General features: G+C 39.8%; 1 protein-coding gene across 1 annotated transcript; it reads right to left on the reverse strand.

Annotated features, from left to right (window-relative positions):
- Positions 1-783: 783 nt before the first annotated feature.
- LOC120298710 (lens fiber membrane intrinsic protein-like) lies at positions 784-12,896 on the reverse strand. Its single transcript, XM_039322692.1, has 5 exons — positions 12,841-12,896; positions 3,477-3,683; positions 3,230-3,382; positions 1,388-1,501; positions 784-920 (listed from the first exon to the last, which is right to left on the reverse strand). The coding sequence occupies exons 2-5, from the start codon at positions 3,643-3,645 to the stop codon at positions 874-876; spliced, it is 483 nt and encodes a 160-aa protein (XP_039178626.1). The 5' UTR covers positions 3,646-3,683; positions 12,841-12,896; the 3' UTR covers positions 784-873.
- Positions 12,897-13,222: the final 326 nt, after the last annotated feature.

A 13,222-nucleotide genomic window follows, 5' to 3' on the forward strand; every position in this document is an offset into this window, starting at 1 on the left:
AGCTGCAATGAAAAATTGGGTGTATTTGCCTGAGATTTTTGGGTAATTCTAATTCTACTGTTACTGGATTTATGATTCTTTTAATTGGAAAAGGTCCTATATATTTTGGTCCAAGTTTTTTACAGGGCTGTAGGGACTTTAGGTATTTTGTAGATAAGTACACCATTTCTCCTATAATGAATGGTGTAGGCTCAACCCTTTTTTTATCGGCTTGTGCTTTGTATGCCTGCCTAGCTTCATCTAGTGCTTTTCTAACTATTGGCCAGGTGTTTTGTAGTTTTTCCATCCATTCTTTCAGTGATGGGATCATTGGTTTGTTTGGGGTTAATTCTGGCATGGGGCTGAAACTTTGACCGTTGGCTATTTGAAAAGGAGTGTAGCCTGTGCTGGAGTGGACTGCATTATTGTAGGCAACTTCTGCAAAAGGGAGTAAGTCCGTCCAATCACTCTGTTGGAAATTTAAAAAACATCTCAAATATTGCTCAAGTACTGAATGACAACGTTCCGTTTGTCCATCTGTCTGAAGGTGATGGCTAGATGTCAGTCCCTGAGTGGTCCCTAAGAGGGATAAAAATTCCTTCCAAAATGCAGACATAAATTGCACTCCCCTATCAGAGATGATGCGTTGGGGTGCCCTGTCCAATCTGTAAATGTGCTGGATGAAAAGTTTTGCTAAGGTCTTTGCAGTGGGAATCTTTTGGCAAGGGATAAAGTGCACCTGTTTGGAAAACAAGTCTGTGACTGTCCAGATAACAGTATTCCCATTGCTTTCTGGCAATTCCACTATAAAATCCATGGCGATTTCCCTCCAGGGGGCTGAGGGACTTGCCACTGGTTGTAATAGCCCTGGCGATTTCCCTTGCAACCTCTTTGCTATGCTGATGTTGCTGTATTCTTATGCAATCTATAAAGAAGAGAACCTGTCCAAAGAGAAAAAAATAATGGATTAGCCACACAGCAGATGAAGTAGAATGTTTTTTTTTTAAAAAAAACCAAGAATCTATGGGGCTCTGAACTCAACCTCATCTCTTTATTCATCTCCTTAAGACCAAGCTCTAATCCTCAAAAGTCAATGTTTCAGAATAGATCTATCGCTCTTAATTGCATGCAATCTTTATGTCAGGTACTTCAGGTAATCTAGTGTCTTCTAAATGTCCTGAACTTCAAATATTTTCGGTCCCAAGCAAGCAAGGGGTTGGATAAGCTGTAATACAGGAAATGTGGATGTTTGGATGTTTAGATGTTGCTGATTCCTCTCCTGCCAAGGAAATGCACTTAGTTCCCAATCCAAAATGGAACAAATTTCATTGTTGTCAAACTATACAGAATGCATAAAGATGTAACTTTAAAAAAAAATCTCACCAGAGTATCCCAAAAAGATCCTTACCAGTTAGAAGGTACAATGGAAAAGAGGCCCAGCCTAAGCCGAAAGACCATCCATATTGGTTGGTGGAACCAAATGTTCCTGAGAAAATGGACATGGCAATCATGACGCAGAAGCCTGGAAATCAAGAAAAAGGTAGATGTAGAAACATTTCCTTCAGAAGTATGGAAGTCACCAACGGGCTTATCGGCTCTCATTACAAAGAAGGCGGCAATCTGTTGGGGTGCTTATTGCATTGAGATAGTCCAAGTATTTCATATTTGCGCCAAACTCAGAAACTGGCATAGAGAAGAGTGCGTTAATTTATTTTTCCTTGAAGACATTTTGCTTTTCATCCAAGGAAAGAACTTTGTGTAACTTCTTGCATGAGAAGAGAAAAATCTTCAATGAAAAACAAAGCCCAGTTGTCTTTTGAAAAGCATCTTTGGGTTAATTTGCCGATTTTATTTTCTCAGTTTCACATTTTCCCATTTATAGATAGTAATAGCACTTAGACTTTTATATCTCTTCAAAGGGCTTTACAGCCCTCTCTAAGTGATTTACAGAGTTAGCATTTTGCCCCAACAATCTGGGTCCTCATTTTACCAACCTTGGAAGGATGGAAGGCTGGCTCAACCTTGAGCCAGTGAGAATTGAACTGACGAACTGCTGGCAGCCGGCAGTCAGCAGAAGTAGCTGCACTACTGCACTGCACCACCAGGACTCTCTTCTAACACTGAACTGCATCCTTTCCTGAAACAAAGGCTCTTCTCACAGTCACTCATGCTTTAGCTGTCTCTTCTGTGGGATAATGTATACAGTGCCACACTTCAAGACACCCTTGAAAGATGCACTGGGAACTAAAGTTAGTCCATAAAGTGGCTGCATGTAATTATGAATGCATTTCAGTATGTCCACCACTTCAAGAACTGCAATGGTTGCCAGTTGATTTCTGAGTGGAACTCAAGGTGCTGGTTTCCATCTATAAAGCCTTTCCTTATTTGGACCCTGGCTCTTTATGGGACTGCCTTTGCCCCATTGTCCCTGTCCATCCTGCAAAGTCTGACAAGGCAGGTGTGGTTCATCTCCCGTCAACTAAACAATGCCATCTTGGAGGATACTGGAGCCATGCCTTTTCTGCCTTTGGAAATGCCCACTAGGGCTGTAAAACACGTAAAACGTTATATAAGTCTTAAGAGCTGTTGCTATTTGAAACTTCCTTAGGAAACATGAACTAAAATGAATTTCAAAAGCAAGCAGAATGTAGAATTAGGAATGACAGTATGGGTGGGGTTTTCTTTGAAATAACTTGATAAAGAGGAAGTATCAAATAGCAATTTCCTTACATGCAATAATGTTGGCAATAGATGCAATCCAGCTCTTGAAGTTATTTCCGAGTCTACATTACTAAAATGACAGTATGGATGGGGTTGGTTTTTTTTAATAATTTGATAAAGAGGAAGTTTCAAATAGCATTAGCACTTGTACTTACATACCGCTTCACAGTGCTTTACAGCCCTCTCTAAGTAGTTTACAGAATCAGCATTTTGTTCCCAACAATCTGGGTCCTCATTTTACTGGCCTCAGAAGGATGAAAGGCTGAGTCACCGGTGAGAATTGAACTGCTGGCAGTTGGCAGAATTGGCCTGCAATATTGCATTCTAACCACTGTGCCACCATAGTTCCTATAATAGTATAGTACTGTACTATACTATACTATACTATACTATACTATACTATACTATACTATACTATACTATACTTACATACATACATATACATACTATACTATAAATAGTAGTGATAGTGCTGAATTAAGTCACACAAAAAACACATCTGGGAAAAGATTATTGCAAAGATGCTTACCTGCCATAAAGCTGCCAATATATGTGATCCAGCCCATGGAGATAGTGGTATTGCCAACACTGCAGGTTTTATTCAGGGTGCAAAGCCGAACGAGAGAGGCAGCTCCAGCGATCATCCCCAGAAACATAAAGGTTCGGGTGGCATGTAAAGAGGCTATCAGGAGCCAATGCAGACACAAGGTAAGAATTCACGATGGAGGTTCTTGTGCATTTCAGGCTAGTGATGTATTTGGAATACTGAATCTTACCTGGAATCGGTTCCACATCTATTATAACACATTCTATGCCTTTACAAGCGTTCCATAGACCAAGATGTATATCAGAGTCCTCAATCCAATAGTCTGAATTCAAAGCAGCGAGCAGGCACAGAAGACTAATGAAGCAAAAGAACATAGCACCAAAATGCAGGGCATTCATTGTACCAAATGTCTCTGGTCTGTCACTGGCCAAGAGGTCTGGGATGAAACAGGAGGACAACATTAAGTTTATGTTATTGATGTTCATTATTTTGATCATTTATAGTTATGCATCTTAATTACTTTGTATGCTAAGAATTTGGGGGTAATTTTAGTGACATGATAAACTCACTGGGAAAACTGAGAGTCCTTGACCCCGGAATAGACTTTCAAATAGATATCTGACTAGAGAGCATTACCAGAAAGAAGAATCCGGGTTCCATGATTAAATGTGTCTTCCACAAAACGTTTCTCTTTATGCTGTCAAAAACTATAAAGGTGGCACATAATTTCTTGCCAATGGGTGCGTATTTCACAATATATGATAGAATAAAACAATTGTCTCTCAGGGAGCATCTCAGTCTGAACTGAACCTGTCCTTCCACCAAGAGATATTTCCACCCACATTCAGTCCTATATTTTCCTCAAATGAAGCTTTGCATACATTTTTGCAAATCAGAAAGGGACTCAACCAGGTTAATTCCAAGCAACAACAGCAGGAGTGCCTTCAAATGGTTTCTTGAGAGATGAGATTCAGATCTGATGAAACCAGATCTATTAATGGTATGGTGCTTTTACCTACTATCACTAATAATTTATTCAGGTCATTTGGTCATTTGATTTGGCAAGATTTGGCAAGGAAATTAAAAGTTGCTGAGAGTTCTCATCAAAGATTCTTCAATGAGATTAATAGGTGGAACTTTGTCATCAGAACAATATTAGAATTCAACATTATAGAAGCACAACCAATAGAACACAGTCAAACTAGAGTCTTGGACTTCAAGAGAGCTAATTTCAATAAACTTAGACAGGGCTTGGGAAGGATTCCATGGATGAGAATCCTCAAGGAAAAAACAACTCAAGAAGCTTGGGAAATTTTGAAAAAATGAGATAATAAAAGCACAGTCTAGCACAATACCAACAAAGAGGAAAAATAACAGCTCTCAAAAGAAACCAGCATGGCTGCATAAAGAACTTTCTGACAAATTGAAAGATAAAAAGGACAAGTATAGAAAGTGGAAAGAGGAGAACATAACTAAGTCAGAATATCAGCAAATAGCCCGAGCCTGCAAAGATGAAGTGAAGAAAGCCAAGGCTCAAAATGAACTGAGGCTTGTGACCAAAGTCAAAAATAACAAAAAAAGCTTCTTTCAACATGTAAAAAACAAGAAAAAAGTGAAGGAAATGATTGGTCCATTAGTGGGTGGAAGTGGCAAGAAGGTGACAAGCAACAGGGAGAAAGCAGAACTATTTAACTCATTTTTTGCATCTGTCTTTACACAAAGGGAAAAAACAGACCAACCTATCAAAAATAGTGCCATAAAAAACAAATCAGAAACACAAGTTAAGATAGGCAAGAAAATCGTTAGTGAGCACCTGTCCAGCCTAGATGAGTTCAAATCGCCAGGACCAGACAGATTACACCCCAGAGTTCTGAAGGAACTGGCATATGTGATATCGGAGCCACTGAACTATATTTTTCAAAGATCCTGGAACACAGGGGAACTACCAGAGGACTGGAAAAGAGCTGATGTAGTTCCCATCCTCAAAAAAGGAAAAAAAAATGGATCCAGGAAATTACAGACCTATCAGCCTGACCTCAATACCTGGGAAGATCCTGGAAAAGATAATCAAACAACGAATCAACGAACACCTAGAGGCAAACAAAGTCATTACTAAAAGCCAACATGGGTTTGTCAAAAATAGATCATGCCAGACAAATCTTATTGCATTCTTTGACCAAGTGACAAAATTAGTGGATCAGAGGAATGCTGTGGACATAATTTACTTGGACTTCAGTAAGGCATTTGATAAAGTAGATCACAACCTACTACTTGACAAGATAGAAAAATGTGGGGTAGACAGAACCTCCACCAGATGGATCCGTAGCTGGCTGACCGGCCGTACTCAGCGAGTGGTCCTCAATGGAACTGCATCTATATGGAGGGAAGTGTGTAGTGGGGTGCCCCAGGGCTCTGTTCTGGGCCCAGTACTCTTCAACATCTTCATCAACGATTTGGATGAAGGGATAGATGGGGAACTCATCAAATTTGCAGACGACACCAAGCTGGCAGGAATAGCCACACTCCAGAAGACAGGCTTCAGATACAGAAGGATCTGGACAGACTTAAACACTGGGCACTAACTAACAAAATGAAATTCAATGGTGAAAAAAGCAAGGTTCTACATTTAGGCAAGAAAAACCAAATGCACAAGTACAGCATAGGTGGCACCATGCTCAATAGTAGTAACTGTGAGAGGGACCTCGGAGTCCTAGTAGACAATCACTTAAATATGAGCCAGCAGTGTGCTGCAGCTGCCAAAAAGGCCAACACAGTGCTAGGCTGCATTAACAGAGGGATAGAATCAAGATCACGTGAAGTATTAATACCACTCTTCAATGCCTTGGTAAGGCCACACTTGGAATACTGCATCCAGTTTTGGTCACCACGATGTAAAAAAGATGTTGAGACTCTAGAAAGAGTACAGAGAAGAGCAACAAAGATGATTAGGGGACTGGAGGCTAAAACATATAAGGAACGGTTGCGAGAATTGGGTATGTCTAGTTTAACGAAGAGAAGGACAAGGGGGGACATGATAGCAGTATTCCAATATCTCAGGGGCTGCCATAAAGGAGAGGGAATTAAGCTATTTTCCAAAGCACCTGAAGGCAGGACAAGAAGCAACGGGTGGAAACTAATCAAGGAGAGAAGCAACCTAGAACTAAGGAGCAACTTCCTGACAGTGAGAACAATTAATCAGTGGAACAGCTTGCCTCCAGAAGCAGTAAATGCTCCAACACTGGAAGTTTTTAAGAAGAGACTGGACAGCCATTTGTCCGAAATGGTGTAGGGTTTCCTGCCCGAGCAGGGGGTTGGACTAGATGACCTCCAAGGTCCCTTCCAACTTTACTACTATTACTATAGCATGTCTTTGGCATTAACTAGATTCCCACTGCTATACTTATGCATTAAAATGGCAGTGCCAGAACGAAATAAACAATGAAATGATTTCCAACCTGAAACCTGCATATTGAAAAGATTAAAATAGTCTCTCTTTGAAGGGGTGGTGGTACAGAAATGTGAAAATAAACAAATAAACAAATAAAAAGGAACTTGGGAAAGGCTTCCCTTTGAAGAACACAGCAGGGTTATTCTAGAGCAGTGGTTCTCAACCTTTCTAATGCCGCGACCCCATAATACAGTTCCCCATGTTGTGGTGACCCCCAACTACTTACACATCACTGGATGCCAGGGGCGTGGCCAAAGAAAAGGGGAAAAAAATGGCGGACAGCCTTGTTTGGCGACCCGCGTGAAATGGTCGTTCGACCCCAAATGGGGTCCCGACCCACAGGTTGAGAACCACTGTTCTAGAGTGCTAGAATGTGAGAATGTCCCATGCCCCCTGGATGGGAGCCCTTCAGCTTTCTTTATCAGCCCATCATTCTGCCATTCACAGCATAACAGATGGATTAGGAACAGAAGAGTTGACGTTCTAGATCCCCATTTTGTTCTATTTAGTTTGCTACTTTGGATATGCAAAGCAATGTGGCTAATCCAAAGGAAACATCCATATCTTTCTTTCCTGTCACCCAGTATTTCCTGGTAGTTGGGATCAATCTTGCCTACGTGACTGGGTGCTTGTAGATCATAGGAATGGCGAGATTTGATTGACTCAGCAGGGCTGTTGATTGTGAATAAGCTGGAAGTGGGTCTCTTTTAAAGAGTCCATTTACTTTAAGTCTCCCAAATTTTTCACTTTTACAACTTTACATTATTTCTAATTTAGTTTTATAGTCTGACTATTTTTCTTCCCGTAGATATAGACCACCGCCATTCTTCTAGGAGGGATGGGCACCAAAGAACTCCCCCCCCCATCCACCAACCCTCTTGCTTCCAGGAGCCTTGATTTTGGGCTTTTTTTCCCACAGAGAAACATGTTTTTTTTTTTTTTAAGTAGAGCAGGAAAAAAAATACTTTCACCCAGTTGAAACACATTGCTTAATTTTTTTTAAGTTTTATTTATTGAAATTTATTTAAATTTAAATAATTATACAACAAAAACATGTTGTCTGAGTATCTTATTCACTAATACAAATTAAATTCCTAATCTCTAAATGTTTTCTCTAGCTAGCCATTGATAAAATAGGTCCCAAGTTTGAAATATTCTGTTTCTTCTTTTCCTTTCAACCTTAAAGTAAGTCTGTCCATTTCCTCACAGTCTAATATTTTTTATTATTATTTCTTCTTCTGGTGGTATTTCTTCATTCTTCCAATATTGTGCAAATATAATTCTTGCCACTGTTATCACATGTAGAATCAAATATGTACTTTGCTTATCAGGTTTTTCTGGCATTACATCTAATTAAAAAAAAATCAGGCTTATAGTCTATGTGTTTCTCTAACATTTTTTCTAACCAAGTGTGGATTATTGTCCAATATCTCCTTGCTTTAACATGTTCACTACATATGATAATAAGTACCTGGTTTGTTTTTACACATTCTGTTCTTTGTAAAGTCCATACTGTTTAATATCTTTATCATATCTGACTTGCATTTGTAAATGTGACCACCATGTTAAATCAATGCCCTGATTTTCCATCTCTTGCCTGGATTTTAAATTCCCTTCAGAATTTAGAATATCTTTGTATGTCCATATTTTAATGAGATTGATTAGATTTGGATGTACGAATGCTTCCATTGTTGAAAGCCATCCTGAAATTTTCAAATAAATTTTACATTTTATTTGTTCCCAAGTTAATAAGAATACATTTCTAATGTAGTGGTTTTGGAAGTATTTATGTATTTTATTTTTTTCCCCATGCCATAGAAAGGCATGCCAATCAAGCTGCAGGTCATGTCCCTCCAGATACAACAATCTTTTATTTCTAAGATCCATTCTTTTATCCATGTTAACTCTGATGCTTGATAATATAAAACCCAATCTGGCAAGCCAAAGCCTCAATTTCCCTTGGCTTCTTGTAACCTTTTCAGTTAGTTGCTGTTTGATACTTCCTCTTTATCAAGTTATTTCAAAGAAAACCCCACCCATATCGACATACCTAATTCTATATTCTATGAAGAAAACAAGAAAGAAGATACATCACTCCAAAACTTTTGAAATACAGCCAAAGCATATTTTAGAGGATTAGCCAAAACTTATAAGGTGAAAAAGAACAAGGAAAAAAAAACAAGAACAGATGAAGCTAAAGGAAGAATTGACAAGATTAGAACTAGAACTACAAAGAGACCCACACAAGAAGACGCTTAAAAAACAAATGGAGATAATAAAACACAAATTAAATTTAATAGAAACAGAAGAAATGGCCCCAAAATTAAAAGAGCAAAACAAAACTTCTTTGAAAATGCTAAAAAGCTGGGTAGATGGTTAGCCTACAAACTGAAAAGAGAGAGAAAAAAAACAGATAAATAAATAGCAAGATGTAAGAGGCAATCTACAATACCAAAATGATATAATGTAAAAAAAAAATAAAGAATTTTATGAGATACCTTATGATAAAAAAGAAATTACTCAGGAAAAAATAAGACAATATATAGAAAATGCTAACCTACCAAAGGTTCCAGAGAACTTTAAAAATATGTTAAATGAGGAAATAACAATGATGGAGCTGACAGAAGCTATAAAAAGACAAAAAACCAATGAGACATCAGGCCCAGATGGGCTACCCGCAGAATTTTATAAAAGCCTATAAGATATACTAAGCCATCAATGCAAGAAGTATGTAATGAAGTATTAGTAGAGGCCTAACTACCAAATACATGGATAGAAGCCAATATCACTTTAATATCAAAAGAAGACCCAGACTTGACTCAGGTAAAGAATTATAGACCAATATCATTGCTAAATATGGACTACAAAATTTTTGCCTCAAAAATAGCAGAAAGACTGAAGAGATTATTGATTGAATTCATACCTCCAGACCAAAATGTATATTTAGCAAAGAGACAAATAAAGAACAACCTAAGAATGGTTTTAGATACCATCCAGGGAAACAAATAGCATTGATCTTTTTAGATGCGCAGAAAGCTTTTGATAGTGTCAACTGGCAATTTATGGCACAACAATTAAACTATATGGATTTCGGAGAAAACCTTATAAATATAATTAAAACAATGTACTATAGACAAATGGCTAAAGTAATAGGAAATGGAGATTTTACAGAGAATTTTAATATTAAAAAAGGCACAAGATAAGGGTGTCCACTATCTCCATTATTATTTATTTTAATTCTGGAAGTGTTGAATAGAAATGTTAGAAGGACCCAGAAATTAAAGGTATGGAGATAAAAGATGAAAAATAGAAATTACAAGCATGGCAGACAATTTGGTATTTACTCTAGAACAGTGGTTCTCAACCTGTGCGTCGTGACCCTTTTGGGGGTCGCACGAGCCTTTCACAGGGGTCACCTCAGACCATCGGGAAACACATATTTCCGAAGGTCTTAGGCAGGGCTTGTCAATTGCCTTCTCTCCCTCCCACCTCTCCGCTCCACCTCACTTCTTTGTGGAAAATATGCTGCTTGGCGGCAGTCTGCACAAACTCTCTCAAATGGGCCCTGCAAGGGGTGCATGAAGAGCGCAGGTGCAGAGCAAGGCCCCGCCCTCCCCAGAGACTCATTGTGCAGCAACCAGATTGACTTCTTCTTGTGCACGCAGGTCAGTGAAGGGGAGGCTGCCGCAGCACCCAACTCCTGTGCCCATTAGCTGGGGACCCCCGAACTTGCCGGGAGGTCTGGAGACAGCCGCAGGTCTACTTTACCACCCCACCCATCCTTGACTCCTCCTCCACCCGTTCATGTCGAGCCCGCTGGGGCTTGACAGGGAGAGAGGGAGGGAAGGAGGAAGGGACTCCTCCTCCTCTCCTAAGCTTCGTTTGGCTTCCCAAGGGTGCCACAATCCTCACAAAAGCAGGGGGGGGAAGCAAAGGGGACAAGAAAGCTTGTGGCAGGTTCGAAGGAGCACTTGTCAGTGTTGGTGACGAGAAATTCCCCACAAACCCAGGGAAGGGGTGGAGAAAAGGAGCCCCCTTTGGGAGGAAACTGCCAGCTTCTTCTCCTTGGCTTTGCGCTCTTCTGTTTCTCGGCAGCTGGGCTGGCAAGCCTCTCCTGGGTGGAACTTCCTTTCCTTCCCTCCCTATTGGTCTCTTCCTCCGTCCTTCCCTCTCCCATTGTCTCTTCCTTCCTTCCTTCCTTCCTTTTCTTCACCTCCCTCTTTGTCCCTCCTTCCCTCCCTCTCTCCCCTTGTCCCTTCCTTCCTTCCTTCCTTCCTTTCCTTCGCCTCCCTCTTTGTCCCTCCTTCCCTCCCTCTTTCCCCTTGTCCCTTCTGCCCTTCCTTCCTTCCCTCTTGTCCAGGATCAGGGCAAACCTCTACAGCTGATCTGCGCTTTTGCAGAGCAGCCAAGAAGCAGGTCAGCTGTAGCAGCTCTCCTTGGCTCCTGCCAAGCAAACTTACTCAAGCTTTGCTAGAAAACATGCAGCTTGCTAATTTAGCAGAAGCACGAATCAGCTGTAGCCTGGCTTTGATCCTGGGGCTTCTGCTAACTTAACAAGCGGCATGTTTTCTGATGAAGATGAGCAAGTGAGCTGGGCGGAGCTCTCCTCTGCCTCTGGCAGCCTGTGCCCCTCCCCTTGTCCCTTCCTGGACATGGAGGGGGGAGGAAGGAAGGGATGAAAAGGGAGGGAAGTAAGGGACAATGAGAGAGGGAATGAAGGAAAGAACAATGGAAGGGAGGGAGGGAAGAAAGGAAGGAACTAAGAGGGAAGGAAGGAAAGGAAGGAAAGAAGGAAGGGAAAATGGGAAAGAGGAAGGGAAGGAGGAAAAGACTAAGGGAGGTGAAGAAAAGGAAGGAAAAAAGGAAGGAAGGGACAATGGGAGAGGGAGGAAAGGAGGAAGAGACTAAGAGGGAGGTGAAGGAAAGGAAGGAAAGAAGAAAGGAAGGGACAAGGGGAGAGAAGGGAGGGAAGGAAGGCAGGCACCCACCCCAGTCCCATCCCAGAGACCCACAGATTCCCCCCCCCAGCCAGCTGGGAGGTGGATTGGGGGTCACCACAACATGAGGAACTGTATTAAAGGGTCATGGCATTAGGAAGGTTGAGAACCACTGATATAAGAAATACCTTTTGACATGGGAAAAGATAAAAATGAAAATGTATATGAAAATACCAGGATGGATCCCGACAATAGAAACGTTTGTGCACTCAACTTTAATCAACTATGAGGAACTTGTGACATGCAGAGACATTTTGAATACTGATGGGAAATTACAAACTAAACATGAATTGGAAGAAGAGGGTATTGAGCTATCATGGGGGTCATAATTACAAATGCTAATTAGATATAAAAAAGATGCCAAAACATATGGCTTTTACAAAAATCAAACAGTTTTTGACCAGATTCTATTGTCAACAGATAAAAAAATTGATTAATAAAATCTATAAATTTTGGTTAAACCTGAAGGTGGAAGATGAACAAGTTAAAGAAACAATGATAACTTGGGCAAAAAAATTTGGACGCAATGTAGAATTAGAAAAATGGCAAAAATTGTGGGAAAGAAACTATAAAATAATAAGGGCAACTACTTATAAAGAAAATCTATATAAAATGTTTTATAGAGGGCATTTACCACCAGCAAGATTAGCAAATATGTTTAAAAACATGTCTAGTAACTGTTGGAAATGTAGGCAAAAGCCAGACACGTACTACCATCTTTGGTGGACGTGCCCTAAAGCAAAAACATTTTAGTCAAAAAGACACATGTGGTTACAGAAAATGTTAAGAAAACATGTAGATTTTAAGCCAGAACTATGTCTTTTAGGTATAATTACAGAGAACTATGAAAAAAGGATATATTTAATATTACATGTACTAACAGCAGCGAGAATTACATTTGCATAGCATTGGAAAAATGAAGAAACACCATCGGAAGAAGATACAAAGAATTTTCAAACATGGGATAACTTTTATAAATGGCTAGAAAAGCAGAATAGAGAGTAAAAATGGAAGTTGTATTACCACTAATGTTAAATATGTGAACCCAGATAACACGTTTATTAAGCACTAAAGATTTGTAACCATAAAAACTTAATAAAATTTGCCAATTTTTAAATGGTTAAAGAGATAAAGAAATACTATCTCACAGTTTAGAATTTGTTTCTTGGTCTTCTTGCAGGAGATAACGCACAAAAATGCTTGGGCTCCACTCCCAGTTACTACATGTGAAGACATAAGTATCACTTCTTTTATTCCCATAGTCTCCCCACCCATATAAGATTCGTTTCCTGTTCACTTTCTTGTGTGGTTCCCATTTTAATATATGTGCTGCCGAAGGAAACATTTGACTTCCTTAACCTTTCGCTTTCTGAGGCCTTCAAATGATTTCAGCATATCAGCAATGCAACAGCCACAGCAGTTTGAGCCTTTAAACCATTTTAAATCATTTGAACCATTACACTAAGAATCTAGAAATACATTTTATTTATTTGTTAAGTTTATACGGGTAGACCTTAATCTATGACCGCA

This window comes from Crotalus tigris, unplaced genomic scaffold (assembly GCF_016545835.1).
Source record: "Crotalus tigris isolate CLP2741 ecotype Arizona unplaced genomic scaffold, ASM1654583v1 scf7180000024119.3904262, whole genome shotgun sequence".
Lineage (NCBI taxonomy): Eukaryota > Metazoa > Chordata > Lepidosauria > Squamata > Viperidae > Crotalus > Crotalus tigris.